Source organism: Varroa destructor, unplaced genomic scaffold (assembly GCF_002443255.2).
Source record: "Varroa destructor unplaced genomic scaffold, Vdes_3.0 BEIS01000005.1, whole genome shotgun sequence".
Lineage (NCBI taxonomy): Eukaryota > Metazoa > Arthropoda > Arachnida > Mesostigmata > Varroidae > Varroa > Varroa destructor.
The window spans coordinates 37,153,004-37,180,864 of record NW_019211458.1 but is presented as its reverse complement, the minus strand read 5'-3'; the positions used below and the strand labels follow the sequence as shown (position 1 = coordinate 37,180,864).

The window sequence follows — 27,861 nt, the reverse complement described above, 5'->3', positions numbered from 1 at the left end:
ATATTTACATCGCTGATTTGAGAGACCCTCGCACACTCAAGTCAAATCGCATATTCGGAAATCAATAATCCCGTTTTGGTTTTCACTTTTGAGGACCGAACGAGGAAACAGTTCCGCATCAGTTCTGTTGATTTTATTGCAGTTATAATCGTCTTAGAGGCGTAACGAGGTCGATTGATTCTATTCGATAACATTACAAGTTGGGTGAGCCCTTGCTTCTGTGCCAACAGTAAATCACCGCTGAATTGTATCGTATAGATTATAGAAGACGCCAAATCTATTAACATCTGACACTTTGCCGCCGGTCCTAAATGCCCTGACAGGTTTCGTGAACTCAATCGGCATCGTAGTCCCAAATTTGTCGAAAACCATCCCACTAACGTTTCGGTGTACCACAGTTTGCTCATTATATTTGACGATGACATATTTCAACATTGATTGTACGAGGGGTTTCAATACGAATCGGGGTAGAACGCTAACGACCCGTCATCCAGCATTTGATCCGTATCCAGAATTCGAGTATTTCAGTACAAAGTGATAGGTTCTATCGTCCTTATACGTGAACGTATTCTTGTCAATATTTATAAACAGTTGAAATAGCTTTACCAGCTAATACCAACACTGGTTAAGCTTCTCAGGATTCATACTAAGTGCAGTGGCGTGCTGGCTTTCTACTGATGCTCGTCAATGTCTCGCAGGATCGTACCGGCTTCGATAGACGCAGGACGACGAGAGGTGCGAATTTGTTTAAAGAGAAAAATCTTAGTTGACGCCCAGCGGATACGAAAGAGAGGGCCAGATTTACAGAGGTCCAGAGAAACAACCCTATGGCTACAAGCCCTAGACTGTATCGTCTGTACCAAACTCGAGTAATCTAGTAAATCTTTACACAATAACTCCGTCTCTTGCAAACTGTCGCAACGATTAACAGAAGTCAAGTTCTCAAATGAAGGTGTATCAAGACAAGTCTTTTGAATAAATTAGTTCAGCGAATCTTGACTAACTTAAACTGAAACCTTAAGTACTGCAATCCGGCGTTTCAACTTACATAATCAAAGAAGAACCTATAATTTCAAATAATAGTTACTACTAGAAAATGAGTCCATGCCCCTAGGTAGTTACCCAATTGATAGGAACAGGTCGAAGAATACTTATTGCATGTTTTGCATAGAAGAATCGCAGTATACTCATGGAGAATTGCGGTGCTTATATGAATATGCTGCATATAAAGTGTTGAAGGTAAGTTTAATCACTTGTGGCACGTCGAATTCGTCACTATGTTGGGACATCTAATGGAATGCCATTTTGTCTTTCTTTTCCTTACATTTGCGCGTCTTAGTTACAGGATTGTAGCAGCTCGTTTGGTTTGGAGATAAGCCTCATGAATGTATAGAAATTTCTAAACGACTTACTGACAGCTAATCGAGAGAAGGCCACATCGAATACATTTGAAGGTGATATAGAAGCCCAGCAATGTTCAATTGCAGGACTTACATTTATTTGATTTAAATTATTTTGCTGCGTACCTATGTGATAATCCTGAAGACTCGCTATTAGTAATAAAAATAATCATACACGAAATTCGATTGAGTCGATGAAGTGGTTTCATTGACTTTTGAAGGCGCTGTAACCTTGCAACATCGTTTTCTTCGCATTGTAAGGTACCAACTGAACGTGGTGCAATTCTTCAAGCATTTAGTGATGCTCCTAATATAACTGGATGTGCCATTATACCCCCGTATGTACTTATGCCCACTTAAGCAAATTGAAGGGTTGCTAAACTCCCAGTTGAACTTATTCGCAAGAATGTTTCCTTTTCCGGGTGTATAACTCATCAACGGATAAAGAAGAGGCATCTGCTAGATTAAATGTAGAGATCTGATCACCCATAATACTGCACGACGTATCTCGCGGTCTTGCCTGTCGTATACCCAGCTGACAGATCGGACGGATTTTAGATGGTATCTTTCTTGGAGCAGTCCTCGTTAGATACCCTTTGGAAATTGACTTTTTTCAGGTTAGCTTTATCTAGCACAGCTTGGATCGGATCGTGAAACTTATCCTCCATGTTTGGTGCGCGGGTGATTACGTTGTATGAAGCTGAAAAACAAGTTAGCGTCAATAAGGTTTTTTCTAAATTATTTATAAAAATATATACACTGTTACTTACTATTACTTAGTTAATTGTATCGAGGGTGTAATTAATGTGTATAAACACGAGATTCTTTTTATCACAAATCTAGAAGGTCGCTTGACATAAGGCAAATAATTAAGTATCGTGGCATATTCTACGACAAATGTAAAATATTGGATCGTTAAGAAAATCATTGGCTGTTCTGTTTCATCGTGATAGGTTCTTTTTCTGGAAGGTTCTTTTTCTGCAAAGCTATATTCACCCTCACGTTCAAATCTTCAAATTGAAATTTCACTCTAAGTTCGGCCTCCAAAGATCGTATCCTTGTGGTAAAATCACTAATTTTGACACGTCTTGTTCATTATTTACCAAAGTAAAAAGGCTGTCAAGACAAGCCAGGATAGATATGGCGTGTACAGCAAATACTGTGCGGGCCACAGTGCCAGTTGAAAAGCTATTTAAATTAAAAAATTGCACTTCTAATTTGAAAAGTGAGGAAACGGGGAACGCCACTGTTTGAGTTCGACGAGAATCGCGTTAAATCACTTTTGAAAGAGGATGTTAAATGAGCCCATGTTGTTTAGCTATCGAGTCCTCATTGTACGGCCAGCGAATCTACTGGGCCGCTTCTACCACCTTTTGACATTCACTCACTTTTCAGCCGGCGTAACCCATTTTTGGAGTCCGAGCTAGAAGTAAAACGTTACAAAGCAGTAGTCTATAGTTATGTGCCACTGAAAAGCAGGAGAAGAGCTTTTCAATAGTACTAAACGTCTCTAGAAAACCACCATCGAAGCAAATATAAGCGGCGGAAGACGATAAATGAAAATAGTCATTATCTCCTGTAAATCCTAGATAAAAGTAGTCGCTCACTTTTTGTAGCCCGATTTAGAGGCATCGTTTTCTAGTTACCGTAATGCAAAGACTATGCGTCGTCTGTGAAAGTGATGCGTATAGTGAACATCTGAACTTACTAGTGTGCGTTAAAACTTCGAAAAACTGTATCCAAAAGTGTAAGCACATATATCTTAGTATAGGTTCATGCTTGATCATTAAAGGAAAGTTACCAGAAATTCGTAATAGCAATAAGTAATATTACGACCCGTATAGTTCTCAAAATGCTTGTAAAGCTGACACTACACGCACCTGCAGAACCTGATTTTGCCCAGACGACCGCCCAGTTCGCGTAGTCAGTTCCCACGATAGCGATTTCCATCAAAGTCTGATCGCCCATATCAAGGTAAAAACGTGCTGGATGTTGGCTATCTTCCTTAACGTCGATAGACATCGTAACCAACTCCCCCCTGACGATGTCGAGCGCGTACAATCATTAAACGTTATCAAATCTGTTTGCTTTAGCAATGGAACGCTTATCGAGAAGCCCATTAATGCATGAGTCTGCTACGGCCTTACGTTCTTCTGGTGACAGGCATATCAGACAACTTAGTAACTTTAATATTGCAACAAAGTTAGAACTAGCTCTGTTAGTCATGTTTCACTGGTTACCGCAGCTCGCAAGCAAATCCCTTAGATAAATCGCATTTCATTAAGTAAATTCTATTTATTATGAATGATTTTGATTTTTGCTGATTAGGTATTCATCATAATCAGAATGTACGTATAATGACTAGCAATGCAGACAATTTAATCCATAGCTCGAACGGCGGATCAGCAGAAGTTATCTGCTAAACGTACAGATATTCATTAATAATAATTACATAGACAGAGTTTCGTAATTAAAACTATACTTACTCTTCGGATATGTATTCAGCCTGAATTTGATAGCTTTCTCCAGCTTGCTTTGTTAGCACGACATGTGCGCAACGGTCGGCATCACCATAAATCGCCTGAGAATAACTATCTACCCACCACTTTCCAAGAAACTACGCAAAAAAATAAAACAAACATTAACAAAATTACAGAACTACGTTAATTCCCACTAATCGTCGAAACTGAACTTAAAGAGCCTTTGGGTCTTTTTGCACCAGCTCCCCTTAGTAGTTTCGCAAGATTCCTCAAAGGTGTGCCAAAGTTAAGTATATAAAGCGTTGATATCTGTGCAGTAATATGTTCGAGAATAACTTTTACTAATTACCAACTTCTAGTGTACAATTTTTCAAACAATGTTTTACATTATTGGGAAATATTTGAACAACAATAGATTTCACTATTGCATGAATGCGGAGAACATGAACTTCTACACGTTTAACATATATGTTTCGGGAAGTCATCTGAGTTCCGGATCCTGTTCAACCCCATGTACGGCTTATTTAATAAGTACGGCTTAGACTGCTGTATGAGTTGAAAGCTGGTTCAGGAATCGATTGAGATTAACATCGGCGGGGAATATCCACCTACCTTTTCTGCGTCGATAGAGTCCATTATATGAGCTGGTGAAGCGCACACTCTTGACAGCAAATCTACGATAGTCACGGCTATCCATAAATGTCTATGGAAAATCATAGTAATTAAATGAAAAAAATACTTTATAACCTACTAAAAATGAGTTACTGTCAAACAGTAGAGTTCTAGCTACTAGCTTGCCAATAGCCACTCCCCGCACACCGTTGCGTCTTACATGTATCCGTCTATAATCTGCTTATATGATTTCTGCTGATGCATTTGTCGAACAATATCTTGTAAATATTTATTAATATCTTTTTTTGGCAAGCCGAGTTCTAATAGTAAACAGTTCACCAAGCTTCTTTCATCTTTTTTGGCGGACACTGAAAATTCGATTCAGTGAGCTTGGTAACAGATTCCCTTATAACACAACGTCTAACGAAAAAAGATGCAAGACTGGTAATTGAAGGGTAAACATCAGGATGTTTTCTGACCGACAGTCAGCATAAATTATGGTAGCGACCATGATGATTTGAAGGTTAACAGTTATATCAAGATGGACACGAAATTTATATTTATTTAGCAATTAAACGTATTATAATGTGGGCTTTTGTGTTTGTTGATCGTCGAAAAGTGTGTGAAAGGGTTTATGAGTCATATTGCAGTAAGTCGTCAAAGTTGATACAAACAGAGATATACGAAAATCTTAGTTGGCGTAATACGATCATTTGAAAAAACACCGTACAGAGAAAATAAAAATGAAATGTAGTCGCTGCAGGAGTACCGAAAGTCGGCATTACTTTCAGAGCTCCTTCAGCCATTACAGCCGACATCAACATTCGATGAGCCGACACTTTTTGAAATATTTGAAATTAACTAGTACCAAAGAAGGACGTCATTTGCTACCGCAGTTATTTGTAAGTTTTTCCATACAAGCATTCAGAGGCGAACAAATGCATACTCTCAGTGAACGTCCATGATACACTTTTAAAGAAATTAAGCTATATTAACCATGATATCAAGACAAATCTCTTATGCTTGCCACGTGGTATAGAAAACAGAAGACTCTGAACAGTGAACTGTTGATATTTAAATGGTTATTTTTATTGTAATTATTATTTGAAAGGAGCTCGTAAAATACGTAGCGATACTCTTTTTGAGCGGCCTAAATTGAATATGTCATAAAAAGAAACCTAAAACCCATATGGCCCATATGAACCCTTTGCATCCGGCCACGGTAAAGCAACAGAACGTTTTGAAGCTGCGATTATCATGATTGCTAAGACTGAATTTGACGTTGGTCGCTAAATTCAATCTGGTTGTTATCGAAGGCCGATGGCAAGATATGAGGAATTTAGTATACATAAGAGAGAGGTCGTTACGTTGTGACTGTTTAGATCTAAAATATTTCGCTCAAAATTAACCTTAAACAGTAACGCTAAAACAAAGCAGTGCTGCACCTCACTTTTTCACGAGCTTCACACGAAGGGTCCTGTTCGTCGTAGCCGATTCTTTGCTATCGAAAAATCCACTGGCAGTTGTCATTAGCGATTGCATCGAGCCCCACTCCTTTTAGACCGGGGAAACGTTTGTTGATGCATTCAAACATCTGGGTGTCAATGGCTTCAAAATGAATGGAAGTCGACGAAATTACTAGCTCCTTTCTTTCACATTGAGATTTGAAGGCAGCGTGTTTCGTGTACGCATGCCCAGCCTCTTCAAATCTTCAGTATCTTTTTTCGGACTTCAGATACTGCAAATGATCTAAGATGGTCGTAAGCAGCTTGCTACACAAAATCGATTCCTTTGGAAGAATAACCGTTAAATCCAATTAGATGTTTTCACATAGCGACCGATGAATAAGGTACGTGTTTCGTCAACGACAACCATCTAAAATGACAAGCGGAGCTCATTGTCTAGGTTTAATATATTGGTTTTCTTTTCACCTAAACAAAGATTATATTTTAAATAAATTGAAGCGCAAAAAAGCGTCGACAGTTAAGCTCGATTTAGTAAAACACTAGTTCAGCATTTATTAGAAAAATTTATTCCTAGCTAGAAGATACCTTCCTCGCAGCGGATAAATGTAATTCCTAACTGGGCTTGAGGCTCATAATTATCTTCATAATCTTGCTGCGTGTCGTTGCACATCTTTACTCCATAAATGCTATGAAAACGACTATATAAACCGTTGCCTTTTCGTTTATATCTCGACACTACTTACTTTATATTTGTAATAACGCTAATTGGCCACGTTAGCTTTGATGCTAATTGTCGCCAGTGCTAAAAATAGCCGATGTACGTCAATTATGAGTTACTAAACAAACATGTTAAGCATACATATTTACTATTATTATTTTTGCTTTTAATAGTATTTTATCTATTTTACCTGACTTCCAATGCAAAATGGTAACTGGTGACGTAATACGTTCATCTTTTGAAAAATAAGATGTATGCACAACAAGGGAATATCTTCGTTACCTTTACATACATTACTTTTTTACTCCCATATGCATCTGTCAGACTGCTGTTTTCGACGCGGCGATAGCGCCGCGATTCCACAGAGAGAACATCCCGATGGAAAGAGCAGCGTCTCGTTCAGTGACCTTGCTAAGAAACTTACGTTACAGCGAGTAGGGCAAAAATAACTAGTACAGATCCTAAAGTTAAGCGTACTCTTGAAAAAATTCATGAAGCACTTCTATCACAAGCTAGGTTTAACGCAGAGTTTCGAATCTTTCAACACCCAAAGCGAAGGATTCGCGCTAGCAAATAACGTGTTGCGTTCTCCCCTTAGCGTCTTCAGAGTAAAATAAGACGACAAGCTATGCTGTGCAATGACCGAACTTGGCTCATAGTTTCCTCGTAGTTTTAGTAAAGTTTTTTTTTACAACAAGTACGAACAAAATAACTTAAGTATTCTTGTTAATAACTAACTGAACATTAATCGTTAACTCAGTACAAACGTAAAGCCAACTTTATTCGACGTAATTACATTGTGGTTATTCTATACGTTCTAATAGTGCCTTTTGTGTGAGAACTTAATGAAGACCTTACGTGCCGTTGACGCCCGGCGTGCCGCTGTCGTTGTGCAATCAGGAAGATCTCCTACGTTGTTTTGTACGCTCAGAAAGCCCAACCATGTCACTTTTGGTGATCATTCCGCTAGGCCGAACACCGAATCTTCCACAGGGGGATCTATTCATTCAAACTATATCGGTGAGCGATTGCTATTGTCGTTTTTTTTTACGTAGACTCTATAAGAACAACGAAATGTAGTTTTAACAAATAAGCAATTGCGCATTGATTCATTTGTCGTTTTCAAAGAAAAAGTTGCCATTTGAAAGATCAGAAAAACAATAATTAAAGAACTCCTATATTTTCAGTTCCTTCGGCGATTGGAGTCATACAAGATTTTTTTTCAAAATGACAATCGTAACATTTAAATCTACCCAGAAATAAAAAGCACTCTTACAACGTAGGTACGCTTGTATGTTGGGCATATTTTGCGTACGTTTTTACGTAGTATTGATGAACCGTTATAGTAATGATGTGCTGTGGTGTGAATTAGCGGATATAGTCTGTCATAACCAATAATAAACAATTCGATTCTTCAATAGTACGCACGTAGATTGTTTAGCGCATGACGCTGTTAACTGTACATGGAAAAATGTACTTTCACTTCAGTGTCAAATGTCAATAAGTGTTCAAGTGTCAGATAAAGTCTGACCATTAATTAGACAAAAATGTTGCCTAACAGCAAAGTCAGCGAATGAAGGTTATTAAAAAATAAACTTTCTCCCAATGAGAAGTAAACTCTCGGCCTATACTGATGTCAAGTGACAGTTTTTCGCATATAAATATTCGTGTTGTCCACGTACTGCTAATCCGTGGCTTTCTCAATGTGGACAACTGAACTACTACTGACAAGAACGTATGGAATGAATTATTCTTAGCCGCAGATCGATGTCTACTAATGCATTTCGACGACGCCCTCTTTCTTCTGACAGTCGCATCGGGCCTCCAAAACAATCATTAACCTAACCATTCTCGAAGAGCGAATAGTTTGAAAACTGGATACCACTTCTCGTGTACATGCGATACAGCGTAACAATTATTTTATACACAAGGCAAAAATTGTATGTTGGTAGTGATGTAGTGGTAACGTATATGCCTACTGAACTTAGGCACGTGTGATGGTGGAAGTTTGAATGCGGCCGGGGACACATTTGCTGCGTTCGGGAGAGGGCCAGCCATCTGACGAAATGTTCAGCGGCCATACTGAAAGTAACACGCGCAATATTTAGTTAGTAGGGAAATAACCTGCCAACCGTTGTTAATGTGCAAAGCATTGCATTTGGCTTTGGCCTGACAAAGGATTCCCCTTGAGTATGTCGAACGTAAAGGTTCATGGGCAGCCACAACTAAAAGTGTACTCTAAAAAATCAATTGCAGAAAGTGCTCGGAAAGTTAGCTTCGATAATATAACAACAGAAATTGCTTTTGGTGTTTTTCTCTATATAAAATCGGCTAGATTTTGCTAATTTTTAATGATCATTGGATACAAGGATAGAACCACCAAGCAGTTCATAACGCTAGAGGAAATGCTTCTCCTGTAAGAAATGGGAGCTTAAAAAGCTAGCTTATGTTACTCAATGTTTATTTTAATCTGTTCCTTTTGATTAAAATAGACTTCGATTCTCTAATTCTTGCAAGGACAGTGCATCACTTCGTGCATCTAGTCATCCACTTGTTTAAAAACCTCGATATAGCGTTCCACATGCGGCAAATAAGCAACAGCTGAATAGACGTCGCATAGACAAAGCACAAAGCGAGAGGCGGCAAATCCGCATTTGATAGTTGTGTTACATGTGTAGAATTAGGTACTATAATAAAATTAGATGTTACCGAAAAGATTGCTCTATAGGAATAGCGTTTGCTAGCTCGACGCTCGTCTGGTGACATTGTCGTTCCACAGTTTCATTAATCTCAAGTAACAAATGCTTATATTGTGCACACTAAATGTATCTCACCTGGAAAACCTATCTTCTTAGACACTTAGTAGTTTCATCGAATTTCTCACGAGCAATGTCGTCACTCTCTGATACTGCTGCAACCGTTGAAATGCCCGAAGATCCTCTTGCACCGCCACCTGTACCGGATTATCACCGCGGTGCGAAGCGTAAAGGTTCCGGGGACGAAACACAGTTGATGCCTGAAATTGTTGATGTAAAGAAAATTCGAATGGGTAATAAGGACCTACGGCCCGGATTCTCTGAGGACCGTTTCGATGAAACTGATTATTATTTCGAAAACGGGCTAAGAAAGGTGTATCCTTATGAATTTACATATTCCACATTCACCAAGGGCCGCTGGGTAGGTAGGCCACTCTTGGACGTGTTTAGACAGGAATTCCGCGCACAAACTTTGGAATACTACAATAACGCCATTGCTAGTGGTCGTGTGCGTGTCAATAACGAATCAGTGGGTCTTGATTACCGCCTGAAAGACGGCGATCTTATGATAAACAGAACCCATCGACATGAAGTGCCTGTCATTGGTAAGTTTGTTAGTTATTCTCTTTCTTGTTTTTTTTTCATGACTCGTAACCTACGATTTGTTTGGAATCTTTGCGCGCTTATAGAACGAACAGATAGCATAAATGAAAAGTAATTGATACATTTCTTAGCGCATATTGAGTGCTCAACAAAGTCATCCAATGTATTGTGCCAGTCTCTCTGTTTGCCTCCCGGTAGTTCGTTGTATCTTCCTTGATTCGTTGGATGAAACAAGAACGCGAATTATAAAGGTTTTGTTTGTTTTTTCGATAGGTTGTAAACTCAAAATTATCCATGAAGACGATCACATGCTAGTGGTCGATAAGCCTCCGTCGATACCTGTGCATCCGTGCGGTAGATATCGTCATAATAGTATTATTTTTCTTCTTGCCAAGGAATTCGGAGTCAAGAAGATCCATACCATCCACCGTCTTGATAGGCTCACTTCAGGAATACTTATGTTTGCCAAAAGTCTCGAACGATCACAATTTATGTCGTCACAGATTCGGAGCTTAGCTGTCCAAAAAGAGTATTTATGCCGGGTTGAGGGAGAGTTTCCCGTCGACGAAGTGGAAGTATCCGAACCGATAGAGGTATTCTCTAATAAAATTGGAGTTTGTGGAGTAGGTCGCGAAGGAAAGGCATGCACGACATTATTTAAACGACTTAGCTTTAATGGTAAGTCGAGTGTTGTACTTGCAAAACCAAAACAAGGCCGAATGCATCAGATTAGAGTGCATCTCCAATACCTTGGACACCCGATTGTAAACGATTCCCTATACAACGATGTGGTGAGTCGTCTCTGGGCAACTAGCACAAATTGTGCTCCAGCTATGTTAATATACAGTACTGGTATAGATATTTACTAGAAATCGCGTTTTGTATGAATCAGTTAATCGGCTAAACAGATCAGATAATATCGCATAACTTATCAACGGCATAACTATAGCCTACAAAAGACAAAGGCTACTTTATGATCTGTCGATCGAATTATGGAAAATTTGCTAAGATTTATTGTGTAATTTGTCAACTTACAGATCTTCGGTAAAAACAAGGCCAAAGGTGGTCTTTCAGAAAAGACTAAGGACGAGCTAGTTGCCGACTTACTCAAGCTGCACACGATAGAAAACTGGCTCAAGCCGATGACGGAAAAAGATGTCGAAGAACGCAGAAAAGAATGGGGCAGCATGTCTTCCAAGAAAGGGACAACTCGTGAAGACCCGTTCAAAGGTTATCCGCCTAGCCTTGAGCACTACATAGACGATGACTTTAAACGTAGTATCCGAGGCTACCAACAGGAGAAAATGGCATTTTTTGAATTTTGCAGGGAGTGCAATAGCCAATACACAGACCCCCTTCCACATGATTTGCTAATATATTTGCATTGCTATAGATACCAGGGAGATGGCTGGGAATATACGGCAAGTTGGCCCAACTGGGCTAAAGAAGAATGGGATATCGATTAGAGCCTTTCTTACAATGGTTTATATGGATGATGTGCGGTTTCTATTTGATGTGGATCCGATGACTGATGAGCGTATGTAGTGTCAGAACGAATGCTTCATTACCTAGATGTTTGGGAAGGCTCATTTCCTATTTTTGTATAGGAAACTTTACTAATAAATTAATGTTTGTATGTAATATACTGTGTTTTTTCAGTGTTGTAAAATTGAAATTGACTGATACACTATTAAAACTGGCAGTACACTAAATCTCAAGGTGATATACGTTAAATGCTTTGTCAGTTTCGAAGCTCAATCGTTTTACTTGTTATTGCCAAAGATTTCATTTCTGTTATTTAAATAATTACTGTTGATGTATATGTGTGCGTTCTCTTATAACGCGATCTCACGTGAAAAACACTAAAAAAGACTTTTCTGGGAAATTTAATGTAATAATAGTGATGAGAACACGCGCACTTTCATAATGAGAAAAACTTATAAGAAAATTTGTTAATTGTTTGCTGGAATATCGTTATCAATAAAATGTGATTTTTGGTTGCCTCTATTAGTAATTAAAGTTGTATGAGCAAAGCCCAACTAGGATCAATACGATTTGACAGGTTTTTACAAATAGACCATCTTTTTGCAAATTATTTTTTTGAAATTATATCTTTTTCTCTGTGGGTGCAAGTGAATCTTTACGTTCCACATATTAAAAAGGAACCTTTTCTGAGGTCCAAATTTAACGCAGTGCTTCTCGGATTCTCGGGTAATATTCTACCGAACTTCAATTTTGATGGGATTGTAGCAAATAGTTTATTGTCTGTTGGAGTCTAGAAGCTAGATCCTATGAAAGCCTATATTTTTTTTGAAAATTGTGCTATTGATTTGTGAACAAGGATTCTCTGTTACAGCTTGTTGTTACAAGCTGTTTGTTTGCATACGTTGTCAGAATGATTATGTGAGGCATATTTAATCCATATTTATCTTATTAATATCTTAATCCATATTTATTTTATGAGAATCCATATTTAATATTGCTGGTTGTTAGACGGCTTTAAATGTTATGCTGTATATCTCAAAAACACCACAGTATACTCTCAATACGTATACGTGTGATATCACGGCATACATTATTGGTAGAAGATACTGGAGCTATATAGGCCCATAGTTTTTTCTGTGAATGGAACGCTTGATTTGAAAATAAATGCTATGAAGCTCTTAACATTTTTAAGACACAACTGAGACAGAAATTAGGCACATCAAAGATACTGGATTTTTCCATATTAAAATTTTAAGACGTAAAATTATTTGGGTCAGTTAACACTTCTATGGTCATTTTCGAAAAAAAACTAACGATTGCATTGCTGTAGTGCACCACTGAGGCAGAACTATAGTGCTGTTATATCATTACTATAGGTAATTATTATTATAGGTGCGATTAGCAATGTGTAACATTTGTACCATAATTATAGATTGTTTCCCTTGATTTTTTGATAATGAAATACAACTACGAATAAAACTCGGTTTTACAATGTATCGTGAAACTTCATGAGAGAGCTAGCTTACCACTAAATTATCAGCAATCATTGTCCTTTTTAGCCAAGCTTGCATTTTCTGCAAGACAAACATCTTCCTTTAGTTTTATTAGTAACATCTCAGCATTATTCCTTAAAACAAAATAATTAGTGGCTTTATTTCGTGGGTCGGTACGAGTCACCGACGCAGATGTCTTCGTAAACGTTTTTTAAATATCATTAAATCGTAAAAAATATTAAGCCTTTTTTAGTCCACAAAAATAGAGAATTGTTTGTCAGATACAACGGGTTATTTCTTTCTCTTATCACCAAGCTTGATTTTAATGGTCGCGTTCGATAGATTTTGACTTATAGAGTCGGCTATCACCTGCATTAAATGTACATCTGTGTTATTGCGTAAGTGTAATTCATTACGCTCATTTTTGGACTCAGACAAACACTGTCCAACCCTTATACAGTACTATACTATATAAGGAGCCTTGTTGGACTTTGTTCATGTGTAACACATAATTTTCCTCCTAGATTACTCCTTTATGAGAAAACTCAGGCGAACTTTTCTGTATGCGACAGACGACTGTCATGGAGTCAATGCTTCAATAAATAATACGATCCTTGCCGTCGTCTGACTTTATTCGGCAAACAAGTCGTGACATGATGATCATTCTGTTACTAGAAATAAGATTGGCAGGAAAGCCTGCCACGCCTATTTGGTCAGCCTGTATATAGTGCATCATCCGGTTTCCCTAAGTTCAATATGTACACGGATGAAATAGCTCCTCTTTATTGTTAACCCGAGAGTTGTTATTATATTCTACAATATATCGAATATTGTTGAAGAGACATGTATGATTATTAAACAAGCGTTTCAAACTATGTTGTTTGCATGATTTGGGGGTTCGGCCAACAGTCAATTTATCAATTAATCGTCTACCAACTTCTAAAAAAATTACCTACTCATTAATTACAAATCAGCTTATTTTAAAAAGTGCACAAATGTACAGATAATTATCTCAGTAACTCTAAGTTTGTACCGCGATTCCCCAGCAGATAACTACAATCATTTGAATCATTCCTTCTATTTTTTTATGCTATCTGCATGCATAAAGTAATCGCCTTCCTGGTTTCTTCCCATATTTTGTTTCTAGCAAAGGTCCACATGATGCCATTTGATGCCGTCATCCGACCAATTCCATCCGTCCTAGACGAGGTCAAGGTAGCCTCCTTGATGGAGGCATTGCGTGGACCCAACGGCGATTCCAAGGTGCGTGTTAGTACCGCGGAAGAAATTCTACTTGCGATCATTACAAGCATTTACTTGTCTTTATTAAATACTTCTCCTTCAAATTTTTTTTCTTTTGTTAAGTGCAGATGTTAATTTCGTTCATTTTTTAGCATTTCTCATATTTTTAAGCATACTTCTTCAAACAGGATATAAATATTAGGGTGAGGGCAGCCGCGTCTGCGTTGTTATCCATACACAACTTCATAATACCTCTATGTTCCGAGTTGCATGCCCGGTATCGCCGTTAGGCGATCTATCGCGAAACGAGATCTGTCTGTACCCGCATTTAAACTTAGACCACAACGTGTCCCTAAGATTAGAAGGCGAACACGTTTGCTTAGCTTGAGCTCATTTTGGTGTGGTTCGACGACTTCGGGGTCCAAGCTGTTAATTGAAGAAAAATCAAGGAGTAGGTGCCTCGAGCCTGCCAACAACACATAAATAAAACAAATAGTTTTTGTGGAAAGGGAAAGTCGATTTTATATTTTCACGCTTTCGTTTTACTGAGAGTAGAATTAGCGTACTTTACTTATAATATCTTTTTGATTAGCGTTAGAATAGCTTTTTAATCTTCCATCTCTCAGACTTACATATTTAGGTATCGATTTATTTACTAACAGCGTTACCTAAACATTAATTAGGGTATTACTGTTTCGCAGGTTCCACCTGTAGATGTACTATGGATAAAAGGACGTGAAGGCGGTGATTACTACTACTCGTTTGGGGGATGCCATCGTTATGAAGCCGCAAAGAGATTAGGCTTCAGGCAGATTCGAGTGAAAATCATTAAATCTAATATTCAAGATTTACAAATATACCTTGGCGCTAGCACACCAGATTTGAAGTAATATATTTCATTCAGATATTTTAATGGCATGCTAATAAATTCAAACTGCCAATTGCTTTTGAATGTTCTCATAATTTAGTTTGCAAGTGGTCGGCTTTTGACAAGAGCAAAAGTTCGTAGGGTATGCGACTACCATTGACAACAGCAGTCAAGGCAAGGTATGCTCAATCTGCATTTAGTCGCGTGCTTCGATGAAGCTGGTGAAAACATCTCTGCGGCGGATTTCAGTAGCCAATTATTTATATTGTTTTCTGATTAATCATTTAGCGATAGCAAGATTTTTATCTTTACTTTTATATGAGGTATAATTTGCAATACTGATAATGAGTCGTTATTTGACTCGCAAATTCTGCGTAATATATCCTTCTTAGAGTAGCGTTCACGGCGTTAACGAAATAGGCGAAAGTATTTGTTTATAGGGAGGAGTTGGTCTGTTTATTAGGATTCTACGGCGACAAATCACTGGGTTTACCTAAGATAAATGCAACAACACGCATTACTTTGCCGCGACAGCCCAGATCTTCATTTAACAGCACTATAGACTGTACGAAGGGCTGGTGTTATCGGGTCAGAAAGTCAGTGATATCGCCTGTCGAGTAATTTCTATTACTGCGGATTTTCCGCTTTTTTTTTTCTAGAGTAACGTAGTTTCTTCTTGACTGCTTGTCCTGGCATGGCCACAAGTAATATACGTATGTTGTTGAGGTTTCGTAACGAACATTCAGCTAAGATTAAATATGACTTCGCATATACGCTATTTATGTGGTGGCAATTAAAAAATCAACTATTGTATTTCAAAATCAAATTTAATTTTTTCACTTTTGCTGGCACTAGATAAATACTTTGTATACACAGGTTAACAACACAATATCCAGAGATGTGTTTTAAGAAACACTTTACGTTATACGGGTCATTAGAGTCACATAGAACTTGTAAGATTGATTTAAAAGGTTTGCCAGATGTACTAAAGATGATACCAGGGTGCAATAACTGACATGATATCTGTTACAATTTGGCCGGTATCTGGAGCATCCGCATGCATCGTCGCACATGTGGAAACCCGGTTTTCTGCAGAGCCTATGGTGGAACCGATGCACGATAATGCTAATGTCGCCAATAAGTGATTTATGAGGGCGGAGAAGCTAATCAGGCAAGCCGTCGAGTTACCGTGGTACGTTAGCTCCTTGTATTATTGACGTTCTCATCGACGATAATACGGGCCTCCAGGCGTTCAGAGTATTATTACCTTCTTGACGCATACATTTTTCGATGGATCCCCTAAAAAACGAAAGTTAAAGGGTAGGCCTAGGCCTGTATATGTTATATAATTATCTAGACTGTCCAAGTAAGACCGTAAGTATGGTTAAACTACGGCCTGCGTTTCCGGGGATGATCGAGACACTATACGGTAAACTGGAAAACTTCAACCAAATGCTGCGTATACGTTTCGTTCTTTATTACATTATGTACAAGAAGAACTTCGGGGGCGCGTTTTAGAAGCCTGTTTACCTCTGAGCGTCGCGACAAAGCTTGGCGTTTGACAATGCGTGCAAATGCAACTTCGGCAGCGAGGTCAATCACCATGAATATGTAAGTACGGATGGTTGCACCCTCTGACAGGGAACGATCTTCACTTTAAAACTTTATTCTTTCTCTGGTTATGTTCATTGAAAACGTATCAATAACCGGACTTCTTGCATCTCCTAGAAAAATTCATGTTGGGATGAAATTGTCTATTCTATGAGCGTATGTTGAAATGCCGCATTACTTGCAGCTTAAATTTAGCCGGTCGAGGAGAGCGTTATAGTCGCCAAGAAAAGACAGAATGAGAAGACAGCGCTTCCAGTCCATTGGCAAGTTTCTCCAGCAGTACTTACCTTAATTCTAAATCAGCCGTCCGGACATAGGTTGCTACGGTTTACAAAGTAAGTAGGACGATATTTTAGTATAGAGGCACGTAAACTGGCTTTGATATACGCAAACTTTTATTTGTGCACGAGGTTAGTTTTGTTTCGCTTCAAATATTTCACCGGTCGGTATAGTACGATCTTTTCCTCTGCTTTTTTTCGTTATGCAATGCCAATTTGTGTTTCGATAAATTCAAGGTAAACAATGCAGACACTCTTGAGCCTCACCATGTTAAATTTGTCTTAGGTAGCGTTTTTAATATGTAATCATCTAGTAAATGCATTAAATTAACACTTCTTTTGAAGGAAAATGAACCCTTATTTATATTATTTACGATACTTAGGATTTCGAATGACATAATAAATGTAGATGTACAGGTCTACATTATTTGCTGTGAGAAGTTTATAAAAAATAAACCATTGCCTTTTATATAAATATACATATATTTGAAAATGTATTATATATTTTGGTGCAAAGAATCAAACTCTCAAAAATGTGAATTTATACCAAATCTATATTTTCATCGATTTTTGTAACTTTCATACGAACTGTAACCGAACGTTTGTGTTTAGAAAGCAGTGTAACAATTTTGACTTGCTTAGATATCTGGCAAATTGTGGCTTTAGAAGTGCTCTTTAGAAGAGAAGTTAGTTCGTTAAATGGTTAAAGATATAAAAAATACTTAATACCTAATTCGTTAACTTGGAACGTTTTTTAAAAAGGATTGAGTACGACCATTTCATATGGGTCAAGTGCGGAGCTCAACTCCGGCGATTCGACCTCGCCTCGCCGAACTCAACATCCATTAGTCGGTAAAGTGAAATCACGCGCTTGTCATTTTAAGTTGAGATGCACTAAGCAGGGGCAACTTTGGTAAGTTCCTTTAGTGTTTTGTTTTAAAAACGGTTCATATATGTTAGACTTCGTATAGGATAAAAAGACACGAACGAAAACGGCGTTGAAATGCATTGGTACATTCAAGTTATTAGCCTACACGGTCTCCCAAGACTCATACACAATGTACACTGCAAATTTTAAAAGCTCTCAAAGGTTGTATTTCTTGAAGGATCATAGAAAAGGCTAAGCAGCATTTGGTGGGGAAGCCGTTCATCATATGCCTCTTATCTTGACTGAATAAACAGTAAGCAATATGCCTAGATAGCATGAAGGTTAATTCTACAAAATCATAACCATTAAGCAGGATGATTTTATCGAGGGCAAAGATTTTTCTATGACCTTGATTTTTACTAAAACAGATGCATAATGGCTGAATTTGCGCGAGATAAAAAGTGAGGGGGTTTGAGATCAACTAGTTACATGACCATACTTTTCGGCACATAAACAGTGCTTCCATTGAAAAAGGAGGTGCGGGTGCGTAGGTAAACTGCAAACTCTAGCTAATGAGTAGACATATTAGTCGGCCTTCAGCTGTATTCGTCCTATACATGATGGTAATGCCCCTAGAGGGTCCACATATTGACAATAAATAAGCATTCATGCTATTTTAGCAGCCATCTGCGAGTTCGGCAGAGGTAACTTGGTTGCCGACTTTCGATCTGAATAATAACTGTTGAATCATACGTCTTCAAGACGCTCAAGGTAAGGTGGCGCGAGTTCTGTGCCCTCAACATCGCGATAGGTGTAAAAGGAGACTGATTTATAACGCGAGGAATTGATTTGGTCCGCGCGGCAAGTGTACTGCTGCCTGTTATTAACGGATAAACAGGTCATGTCTTTATATTAAGCGTCGTGAAAAAAGGTTTCGAGTAGAATGGAAAAATCGTCGGTTAACATTTACCATATGAGTGACTGAAATAGACTTTGAACTTTTGTCACAACACACGCCCGTTCAACAAAGTACAGTAGTAAATTCCCGCGTGGGGACTAGAGCTAGCTTTTGGCTATTATGTGACTAGTAGCCTGAGGCAAAAGCATCAAAACGAGTCAATTATCAGGAAAGCAGCAATTAAGCTCTGTTGTTTCGTGAGTTTGGATATTTCAATTGATTGTCGTGATGTCACATATTTCGGAACACAGGTGCGGAGAACAAGCAACTGCTCCGGTTTTTTACTTGGTTAAATGGTCCCTTCTCATTAGCCCCTTTTTAGGAATTAGATCCTTACACCATTTCAACTAGCCTTATTGACAGGCTAAGTTGCCAAAATGCCAGTCAAAGAAATCTACTACTTTGCAAAATGTAGATTCTGCGCAGTACATACTCAGAAACTTTAGTCAGAGGAGATCGTTATGCATTTAACCATTCTACGTTGCGTTCCCGACGCGGTCTTCCGCATTCTGGTGCCGCTGAGAGAACGGATTCTGCGCTAGACACATGTATGTTTGTTTCTTATAAGAACTGTTTGCAGGTCCCATATTGCCTTAACTGCTTGCACTTAAGGTTGAAGTTTCAAAAAATTATATAAAACATTGGTGCTCATCTGCTCAGTTGCAAAGTTTTTGAAAAAAAAAGCAGCACAGAGACAAATGATGGTACCGACAAAGAACAACAGCTAGTCCACTTCACTGCAGGCTGAGTGTAACATAAACGCTAGTTTAAGGATCATAACAAGTTTATATTGTATATAGCTTAAGTCAGGTGAAGACGCGCACCGACGGCTTGTAGAATTGATTCACAGCGATATATTTATTCATTGTTGGATACTTAAACGGAATCAATCAGCACAGCTTGGCTTACGGAGAATAACTATCGTACCTAGTTCTATGTACTACTCTACATAGGTGATAAAATAGAGTAAGTCCAGAAATATAGAGTACATATCAAGGTAGAGCTTTATTGAGATAGAATACCATTTTGTGGGTAGGCAGCTCGTAGGAGACATTTAGAATTCTATCAACTAGATCGATACCATCACTTTTATTGTTTCTATATGTGGATGACTTATTTAGTAGGGCAGCGCCTACAGGGCTGACATGTTAGCTTTTTAACACTGTCGACAACACTTACTTTGATAGGTACTTCAAGAGACAAACAAACACAGGATTTATATGAGAGGTATATCGAGACTGCGTTAAGGGAACGGAATGAATATCTGTGTTTATCATCCGTCATTCGAAATTCGGATAAAGTGGCCGAATTAAGCTTGGAAAATGGAGTTTGCAAATGTCACGGTCTGCAATTTAAGAGGAACGTGAAAAACCTTAAAAGTATTGGTACGGATTTACATTGGTACAGCCTCAGATTTACAAAACACCCCAGGTAAATAAGTCGTACTATTTTCTGAAGGAACAGTAAGGGTATTCAGAGCCAGAAATATTGTCCAGAATCAGTGTTGCTTGCAAGTGCTTTTATCAGATCATAATTTTACAAATTTCGAACCATGGAACGTATGTTAGGTCAGCTACATAAAGACCAAGTTCGGGGTGTCATTGCATAGTTCAATTAAAATTTTTTTTTACTTCCCTAGTTGATATTTAAATTAATCCTTAGGCGTTAGAGTTTTTATTATAACAATGGAAATCTATCCGCCTATTTTATCACACATTGTTGTAACTTTGAGCCGCTGGCAAAGGGCAGGCGAAACGTTATTCAACTGAGGCTTGAATAGCTTTCTGGGAAATTAACCTACAAGATAAACTCATAGCTTCAGCACTTTTTTTTCGCTCATTGGCTAGCCGTTAAGGCATTACAGTTTTTCGGTCTTAATGCCATCGTCGCCCAATGCTATCTCCTGAACTACGCGAATCTTCTTTCTCTCTGAACTATCTCTCACAGCGAGATGCTGTGACACGAAACGACCATTTGAGTTTTGCGTTTTTGCTACTTTGATAAAAGGGATTGTCGGTTCTGTGAAACCGTAATTTTTGGCGCTACTTTATTAAGCGAAATAATAGGTAAAACAACTAGTAGTTGCAGTAGCTGTAATAGCGAGCTTTAGCTTTTCGAACCTGCTGCTGGGAAAGTTATCCGTTCCCGACGTAGTCTGTGAACGGATTTCGATATACCGCAATTTGAGCTTCTAGATATTGCTTGCTTTTAAGGGGTGCCCCCAAATGTAAGCAACTTTAGAAACCAGCTACAAGTATACTATGTATAGAATAATAGCAGACTTACATGACTGCTTAACACAGATGAAGCTATATTTCTGTTGACCTAGCAAAGAAGACAGCACTTTTTCTAGCCACCTATCTTCTTTCAAAAACTATTTACGCACACTTTTTAATTTTCTGTCCTGACTTTTTTTGAACAAGCTATAGCTAAGTTAAATTAGCTGGAGGTATATAATGTTTATTCAAGCATCTAACCCGTAACTACATGCAACTTTGAGCTAACTCTCTATCTGGGAAAAGGTTATGTGAAACAGAGGTCAATGGTAGTTTTTGTGTTACAAAGAAACACTTACTTATAGTGTTGACAATATCAAGCCTCTACAATTTTAGAGACGGTTAGAAATTTGCGTTACCAGATTTTCTCTTTGAGAAAGCAGGCAACTAAATATTTTTTCGTATTTTATCGAACCTTTATCGAAAGATTTAGAAATAGAAAATTTGAAAAAAAACGTTCTTCTATCATGTTTGGTATACTGGGTCAAAGCCGAATGTTCAAAGGAAAACTGAGAGGGAATTTTTTTTTGAAAAAAGTTTTTAGATGTCCATTTTTCTGCATGCGGTGCGCCGCAGTTGATGTGATGCAGTTGTGTGTAACGGGAGGGTGACCTAAAAATTCATGAGCCTAGTCAAGACATGGAAGCAGGCCATAGTATCATTATTTGAAATCTAATATTACCTCAGTGCGATATTGTCTGCCAGCAGGACGCTTTAAGGCTGAACAAGGAACATCGTAGAAACTGTCGTGATCAAAAAGAGAGTCCCACGGTATCAGACAAACAACACAGTCGTGAAGTCTAGTCGGCCTAATGTAAAAAAAAGATTAGAAAGCTCAGTAGAGTTCCACTACGTGCGTCAACTTACATCAGTCAACTAGTCACTATCTTTTTCTATTGTTCGTTTTTTATAACGCTATGTTGTATGGCTATATATGCATGTATGAAACACGATAAAGATACGTGAACTTTAGTTTTGCAAACGGTGTCCAACCAGTTTCTTTGTATTAGGTTTATCTACGATGAGCTAACACGATAAAGCTACACTTATGGAATAATAAGAAATTAGCAGTACATGATTTATGTTAAACCTTCTGCTGAGGAGTAAAACAAGGAGAGAAATTGTGATATTATCACACATACGATCTTCACTAAATTCACTAATAACACTTAAAATTAGAAAATATAGTTGGAATAGCTGACGTCGTGTCTGGAGTTTACGTCGTACGAAAATGAAGATCGTGGCTATGAGAGCTCCTTCAGTTTGCAATGTGTGGACAAATATCGTAACCACGATTTCGTCGTCGCTTTATGAGAACTCCTTCTCTTTGTCTCGAAGTTTATCTTACTCAATTTTTCGTTCAAACCATGCATCCTAGAAGATGCGTGGCTATTAACCGTGGACCCTCAAAGTTCCGTAAGCCAATATTTATTCGTCTGAAGTACGTCAGCTTTATCATAACACACGCGGCACCGTGGCACGCGTGATATAGGTACTCAATCTACGGTCAATTAAATAAAATATCAATTCACTTTAAGTGTTTGCGATTATTTTCAATCGAAAATATTGAAGCAGTATACTAGTTGCTGCTATGAATCTGCGAATTATGCGCTTCTAGACGAAGTTTCTGACAATTTTCATATGCTTTTTTACTCTGTCTTTACATAGAAGAGTATGCCCGGGGAGACAATATCTGATTCTTTCTCTATTTTCGTACGCTATATAAACAGGTAATTGAGCTCATGGAAACATGCTGATTACTTTTTTTTCGTCCAAAACGTTTATTAAGGCGAAGCATTTTACCTTATCAAGCTTAATTTCTATATTGCAATGATCAATTGACTCACAAATTAGCGGCGAAATTAACACTTAATTGCGTTCTATCTGTTGTAGATTTTTGTAGCTATAGCTGCCTCACATTGACCGATCATTGCTTTATGGTTTACCTCGAGTGTTTTTTTCGATACACGGGCCTCTAATCAATCTTGTAAACGATAAGGATGTTTTTCGCAGCGTCCAAATGGCAGGTCACAAGATAATCAAAAGAGCCTCTATAATCGACTTATTCAATTGTAAGTTCATGTTGGCCGTAGGCTTGCATCTGATGCCAAGGCAGGTGAAACATTATTGAACTCTCAGCATCAATCTAAATTGGCGAATAGTATAGTAAAGAAAATTAAAATGATTTCACGCAAATAATTAAGAATGAATAGCATTTAGAGATTGTTTGCTGTGGCAAAGAACACATCCAAATGCTATCGACGAACGAACCTATTAATCAACTCTGATATTGTCCTTTAAGAAGATGTTGGGAAGAAGCAGTTTCCCAAGAGTAAATTCTGTTTATAGCAACGATTTGCGCTCATCTGAGTTGCACCCGTTTCTAACTGGCTGTCATGAAGTTTGCTACATATGATAAGCTAGATCGAAGCTCGGTTTTTTGCTTAGACCATTCGAATAGAGTGGCGTTTTCTCGGAATCGTAATATTCATATATAATATATAATTAGGTACGCGGATTTTTACGGTCGTAGCCTAAAAATAATACTGGATTTGCAAATTCGTTTGCAATCTCCACCACCAGTGCTATCGAACTTTCGGGTTTTCTATTAAACCCCTTATATTAGATGCTTTTAATGCCAGCTGTGTCTGGCTCGTTCTTCGTCTGAATATTTATCATCAACATTGTATATTTCAAGGTCAACAATGGAAGTAGCAAGCTTACGTAACTTGAGCTAGAGTATGTATGTGATTGTGTACTTTTGAAAGTGACGCAGATTTTGTTGTTTGTTGACCATACTATATATATGTACAAGTTTTACGAGTTTGCAATTTGTGATTGCTGCAAAATCCCAGAATGTCTGCTCTATGTATCCTTCACTGCTGCTGCTGCTGCTGCTGCTGTTGGCATCTTATAAGAGTATAAACCTGAAAAATGTAGTTCCACAGGGAACGTCCATAGCGAAAGCCCTATGCTTTGTTCGCAAGTTGCACGGTGTGTGAACGTTTCGTTCGCAAACGTAAAGTTCTGTTTAGAAAATGCTATGGAACGATGCGACGAGGGCGATGTTTAAAGAGCATATGATTCCCTCAGTCCTGCTGTGAACATGGTAATGCGAGAGCGATACGATCTGTGCGCGTTGGTTGATTCTATTTTCGGTGTGTCCAGTCTAATTGAATATGTGTCTTCTAGGAACCCAGACGTCAAATGACAATAGTACTGGCATCGTTTGAAAGTCTATGGTTTTAATACATTAAGGCTTGTTTCTGAAATATCACATTGATTTTATTATGTGACTTCAAAATAATTGCGAAGACACCAGATTATATGATATGTTTATCCGATAAAGTCCTTTGCCTTAATATGTTGTTAGCAACGCTGGTAACAAGCTACAAGGGAATACTGTGACCTCATATACAGATACTTCTTCGCCTAATCAAAGATTAAACTAAATACATTTGAAAAAAAAATTACCTCAAACTACGATAATATGATATCTGTTACCGGATTACATTTACCGGTTAGAATTAAGTTTCGAGCAGGACGTCAGGTCAAGCAAAAAAATTAATTTTGATAAATATTAGAGGGTAGAGGTGTGACGAAAACACTCTCATTTAAACCTAACGCAGCAATGTTCACAAATGCAGCTGCTTCTATCGCCTAATCACAGTTGTCAGACTTTTCTACGGTATACGTTCGAGACAGCGCGTCGTGCTTGATTTTAATATCACAATTATTATTATTATATTAGATCCTTTAGTCTAAAGAAGGAGCTATATAGAAACAAACAATGAACAACGTTAATAACAATGAATAATAATAATAATAAGAAAGTTATAAAAAGATGCATCTTCTACACCGATTCCTTTCACGATTTGATGTATTGTCATAAAGCAATGTAATAATTACTAAAACATCTTAATAACCTGAACAGAGTAATGGGAGGACCGTAGACAAGGTAAACGCAATAGGCCAGCAAGACCTTCAACACAACCGTAGCGATCTAACGAAACTAGTGCATTAGGTGACCAAAGGTGAAAAACCTACCAGGCTTTGTTCCGCTTTAGATTCTCCTGTTGCGTTGCAAAAAGCGACAGGACAATGCTTGCTAAGGTGGCTAAGGTCGAGAGCACAATGTCGACTAGACTACTATGACATTTGCCTGGTACTCTGAGATTTTCATTCACTAAATCCTCAAGCCCGTATTCCTGGATTTTGATAGGAGCCAATTCTATCACACCAAAGCTCGTAGGGCTGGCCAGTAGGTTTGCTCATAGCTCAGTAGGACAAAGCTTATAACTAGCTACTTTTCGCATGTGTTTGACTCGTGCCCTGATCAAAAGCAGCGGTTCCTTTCGTATACACCGTTACTGGATGTTGCTGATTTGTCGAGTGGACTGATTCTGGACAATGGGCCGTTCTGTTTGCGTATGTGCATCGGTTAACATCAATGTGTCATCAAGCGTCGTTGAGCGTTCTCACGCTTTGTTTCACACTGTAGCGCAGTCGTCTCCTGTGCCTGACGATAGCATCGATGGTATGAACTCAAAATATTTTAGTTGCTCGATGATGCATTTTTCTAAACAAGCCTCTCACAGTGTCGTTCTGAACGAACTGGATTCTGAAGCAGTTACGCTAGTTAATGTAGCCCGACGAAGGGCAATCGTGGAGTGGATTAGCAAAAAAAAATTGTTGCCACATGAGACAAAGGCAAGTAGGTCTAATACAGAACTGCCTATTACAAAACTCGTCTCATCTTCAGTAAACATTCGTTGAGCCCATTCACGCCTCTAATCTTCCGCTAAGCTCTCTTATCTATGTATTTCTTTTTACTATAGGCATATACATCTAGCGGGATTAGCTAACTTTGAGCCACCTTCCGATTCAAAACAGCTCCCTTTGTCAACTGTATAGTTTTCCATAGCTTCAAACGGCTGTAATAATTCTTTTTTCGCTAACTTTCCGGCTGGCGGATATGCTATGCCAGCTTATCTTAGCCGCAACAAAGTCACCTATTGCATGCGAAGCGAACATTGCATTAATAGCGACACTGATAATTGAATTTAACTGTACCCAGCGTAGAAATCGATTGCGTATTCTCGTCTCTGTCGGAAGAAAAACAGATAGACGACAAATTGGTTTTTGTCGATCATCATCAGGAGTTATTATTTGTCGATGGAGACTTCTGCTGGCCATATTCGTCTGACGGACGACAATGAGTGGCTGAACAAACGGTGGGCAAATTTTTGTAATGTGGGCATCCCTTTGAGAAAATAATCTCTTTTTAACGTCCATAAGCGGCTTCAGTGGCCGAGATACTAGTTATCATCGCATGTCACTAATATTCATTGACTATTGGATGGTTAGCTAACAAGTATACCTGAATACCTTTTTTTGCTTTTTAAAAAAATAAATACTTATAGTAGAGAATTGCTTTTGTAAAATCTGTCTCCACAGCGAGCGACTTTTAAAGACGTCCTATACTTTTTTTTGAGGAAGTGCGTGACGAGCTTTTTTTACATACATCGAACGGAAATTCATTTAACGTTGTCCAGTGTAGTTACTAGACATATGGTGTCTGCTTATCCTGTCCGCCAAACCTAGAAATACGCACTGAACATAACATGCATACTTCGATCAGTCTTGTATGCAAAGAGCACGATATACTTTCAGTAATGTTCTATGACCTTTTTTTTTGGTGGACGTATGAATTAGCATTCGTTGGAGAATATCAGAATAGCTTTGGTGACGATAGAAGGGTTCCGTGTTTCTGGGGCATATGATTGCTATTATCGCACACTACGTCCCCTGTCTGGCTGTTTCCATTTGCAACGAGACGAGACACTTCAGGTTAATCTTCACCTGGCATCGTCCATACCATACCATACGAAAACGATCAGAAGTACGCGTAAGCAATAAGTTCTTTCGCTGTGTTTTCTCATGTATACGTTCCGATTTCAGCAGCTGGCCCCCTTTCGCTGCGAAACTAAACTACAAGCTGTTTCCAAAATTGATGACGGCCGAGGTGGTTTAACAGGGTTTACGTTACGGCACGGATTGTCGCCCTCTTTCTGATCCGCTCATTTTGTGGTCTTACTGAAACAGTCTACGAAAATGTCAACATGAAAAGGGAAGAAATAAGGTATTCTTTGTAAGGTCTGCAATGGAGAATTTTTAATTCTGTCCTGGCGCTTCAGAGTACCTCACGCAGGGCCTGTCTCGTCCTAATAAGGGATGATCGAATCGAGAGGGAAAATACCGAAAAAAAATTCGTGTCGAATATGTGTTGTTGAAAGGAAAATTGAAAAAGCCTTCTCCTGTGCTACGTATAAAAAATAGATGTTTCAATTAATAAATAAGCAGTTAAATTATAAGCTATTCTTTAAGGATCGAATGCTTTTTCTTCTAATGGGTTAAGCGCAAAGTACGTGTATATTACGTAAAATATGATGATCCCACCTATGTCACTTGAAGAATTTGTTATACTACTGTGGAATGCAATCGGTTAAAACCGAAAGACTTAATTAGACAAGCGTAACTTCGACGTACTTCAACAAGTTTAATTAAAAGTTTTTTAAGCTAACATGTATTGTATGTGGAAACTGGTAGCTTCGCATTTATTTGTGTAAGTTATTTGCCCCAGAATTAAGTTGTTACATATTTTAATGCTCTGAAGTCGCTTTACTGGTGAGGCAAATACTCGAAAATGTTACTGTGCATTATTATATAATTTTGTGTAGAATCCTG

At 38.3% G+C, this 27,861-nt stretch overlaps 2 protein-coding genes and 2 long non-coding RNA genes across 10 annotated transcripts; 2 read left to right on the top strand and 2 right to left on the bottom strand.

Annotated features, from left to right (window-relative positions):
* Window positions 1-1,443: 1,443 nt before the first annotated feature.
* On the bottom strand, window positions 1,444-6,084 carry LOC111250966 (uncharacterized). Of its 3 annotated transcripts, none has more exons than XM_022807021.2 (5): window positions 5,943-6,084; window positions 4,493-4,583; window positions 3,887-4,017; window positions 3,281-3,438; window positions 1,444-2,100 (listed from the first exon to the last, which is right to left on the bottom strand). In XM_022807021.2, exons 1-5 carry the CDS (start codon window positions 6,032-6,034, stop codon window positions 1,955-1,957), a joined length of 618 nt encoding a protein of 205 aa, XP_022662756.1. In that variant the 5' UTR covers window positions 6,035-6,084; the 3' UTR covers window positions 1,444-1,954. The 3 variants fall into 3 exon arrangements, with proteins under 3 accessions (XP_022662756.1, XP_022662757.1, XP_086847428.1); XM_022807022.2 differs by having other exon boundaries at window positions 5,938-6,003; XM_086991302.1 differs by lacking the exon at window positions 5,943-6,084 and having other exon boundaries at window positions 4,493-5,878.
* A 1,476-nt stretch (window positions 6,085-7,560) lies between these two features.
* LOC111250965 (sulfiredoxin-1-like) lies at window positions 7,561-15,201 on the top strand. 5 transcript variants are annotated; one of them, XM_022807013.2, is made up of 6 exons: window positions 7,864-8,764; window positions 9,532-10,037; window positions 10,309-10,826; window positions 11,073-11,265; window positions 14,161-14,276; window positions 14,957-15,201. In XM_022807013.2, the coding sequence occupies exons 2-6, from the start codon at window positions 9,566-9,568 to the stop codon at window positions 15,143-15,145; spliced, it is 1,488 nt and encodes a 495-aa protein (XP_022662748.1). In that variant the 5' UTR covers window positions 7,864-8,764; window positions 9,532-9,565; the 3' UTR covers window positions 15,146-15,201. The 5 variants fall into 5 exon arrangements, with proteins under 5 accessions (XP_086847412.1, XP_022662748.1, XP_022662746.1 ...); XM_022807011.2 differs by having other exon boundaries at window positions 7,864-8,783; XM_022807010.2 differs by having other exon boundaries at window positions 7,864-8,866.
* On the bottom strand, window positions 13,067-25,302 carry LOC147755639 (uncharacterized). Its single transcript, XR_015329258.1, has 2 exons — window positions 25,162-25,302; window positions 13,067-14,721 (listed from the first exon to the last, which is right to left on the bottom strand). It is a non-coding gene; the product is annotated as an uncharacterized LOC147755639 (long non-coding RNA).
* On the top strand, window positions 16,482-27,720 carry LOC147755638 (uncharacterized). Its single transcript, XR_015329259.1, has 3 exons — window positions 16,482-16,734; window positions 16,919-25,824; window positions 27,076-27,720. It is a non-coding gene; the product is annotated as an uncharacterized LOC147755638 (long non-coding RNA).
* The last annotated feature ends 141 nt before the right edge of the window (window positions 27,721-27,861 follow it).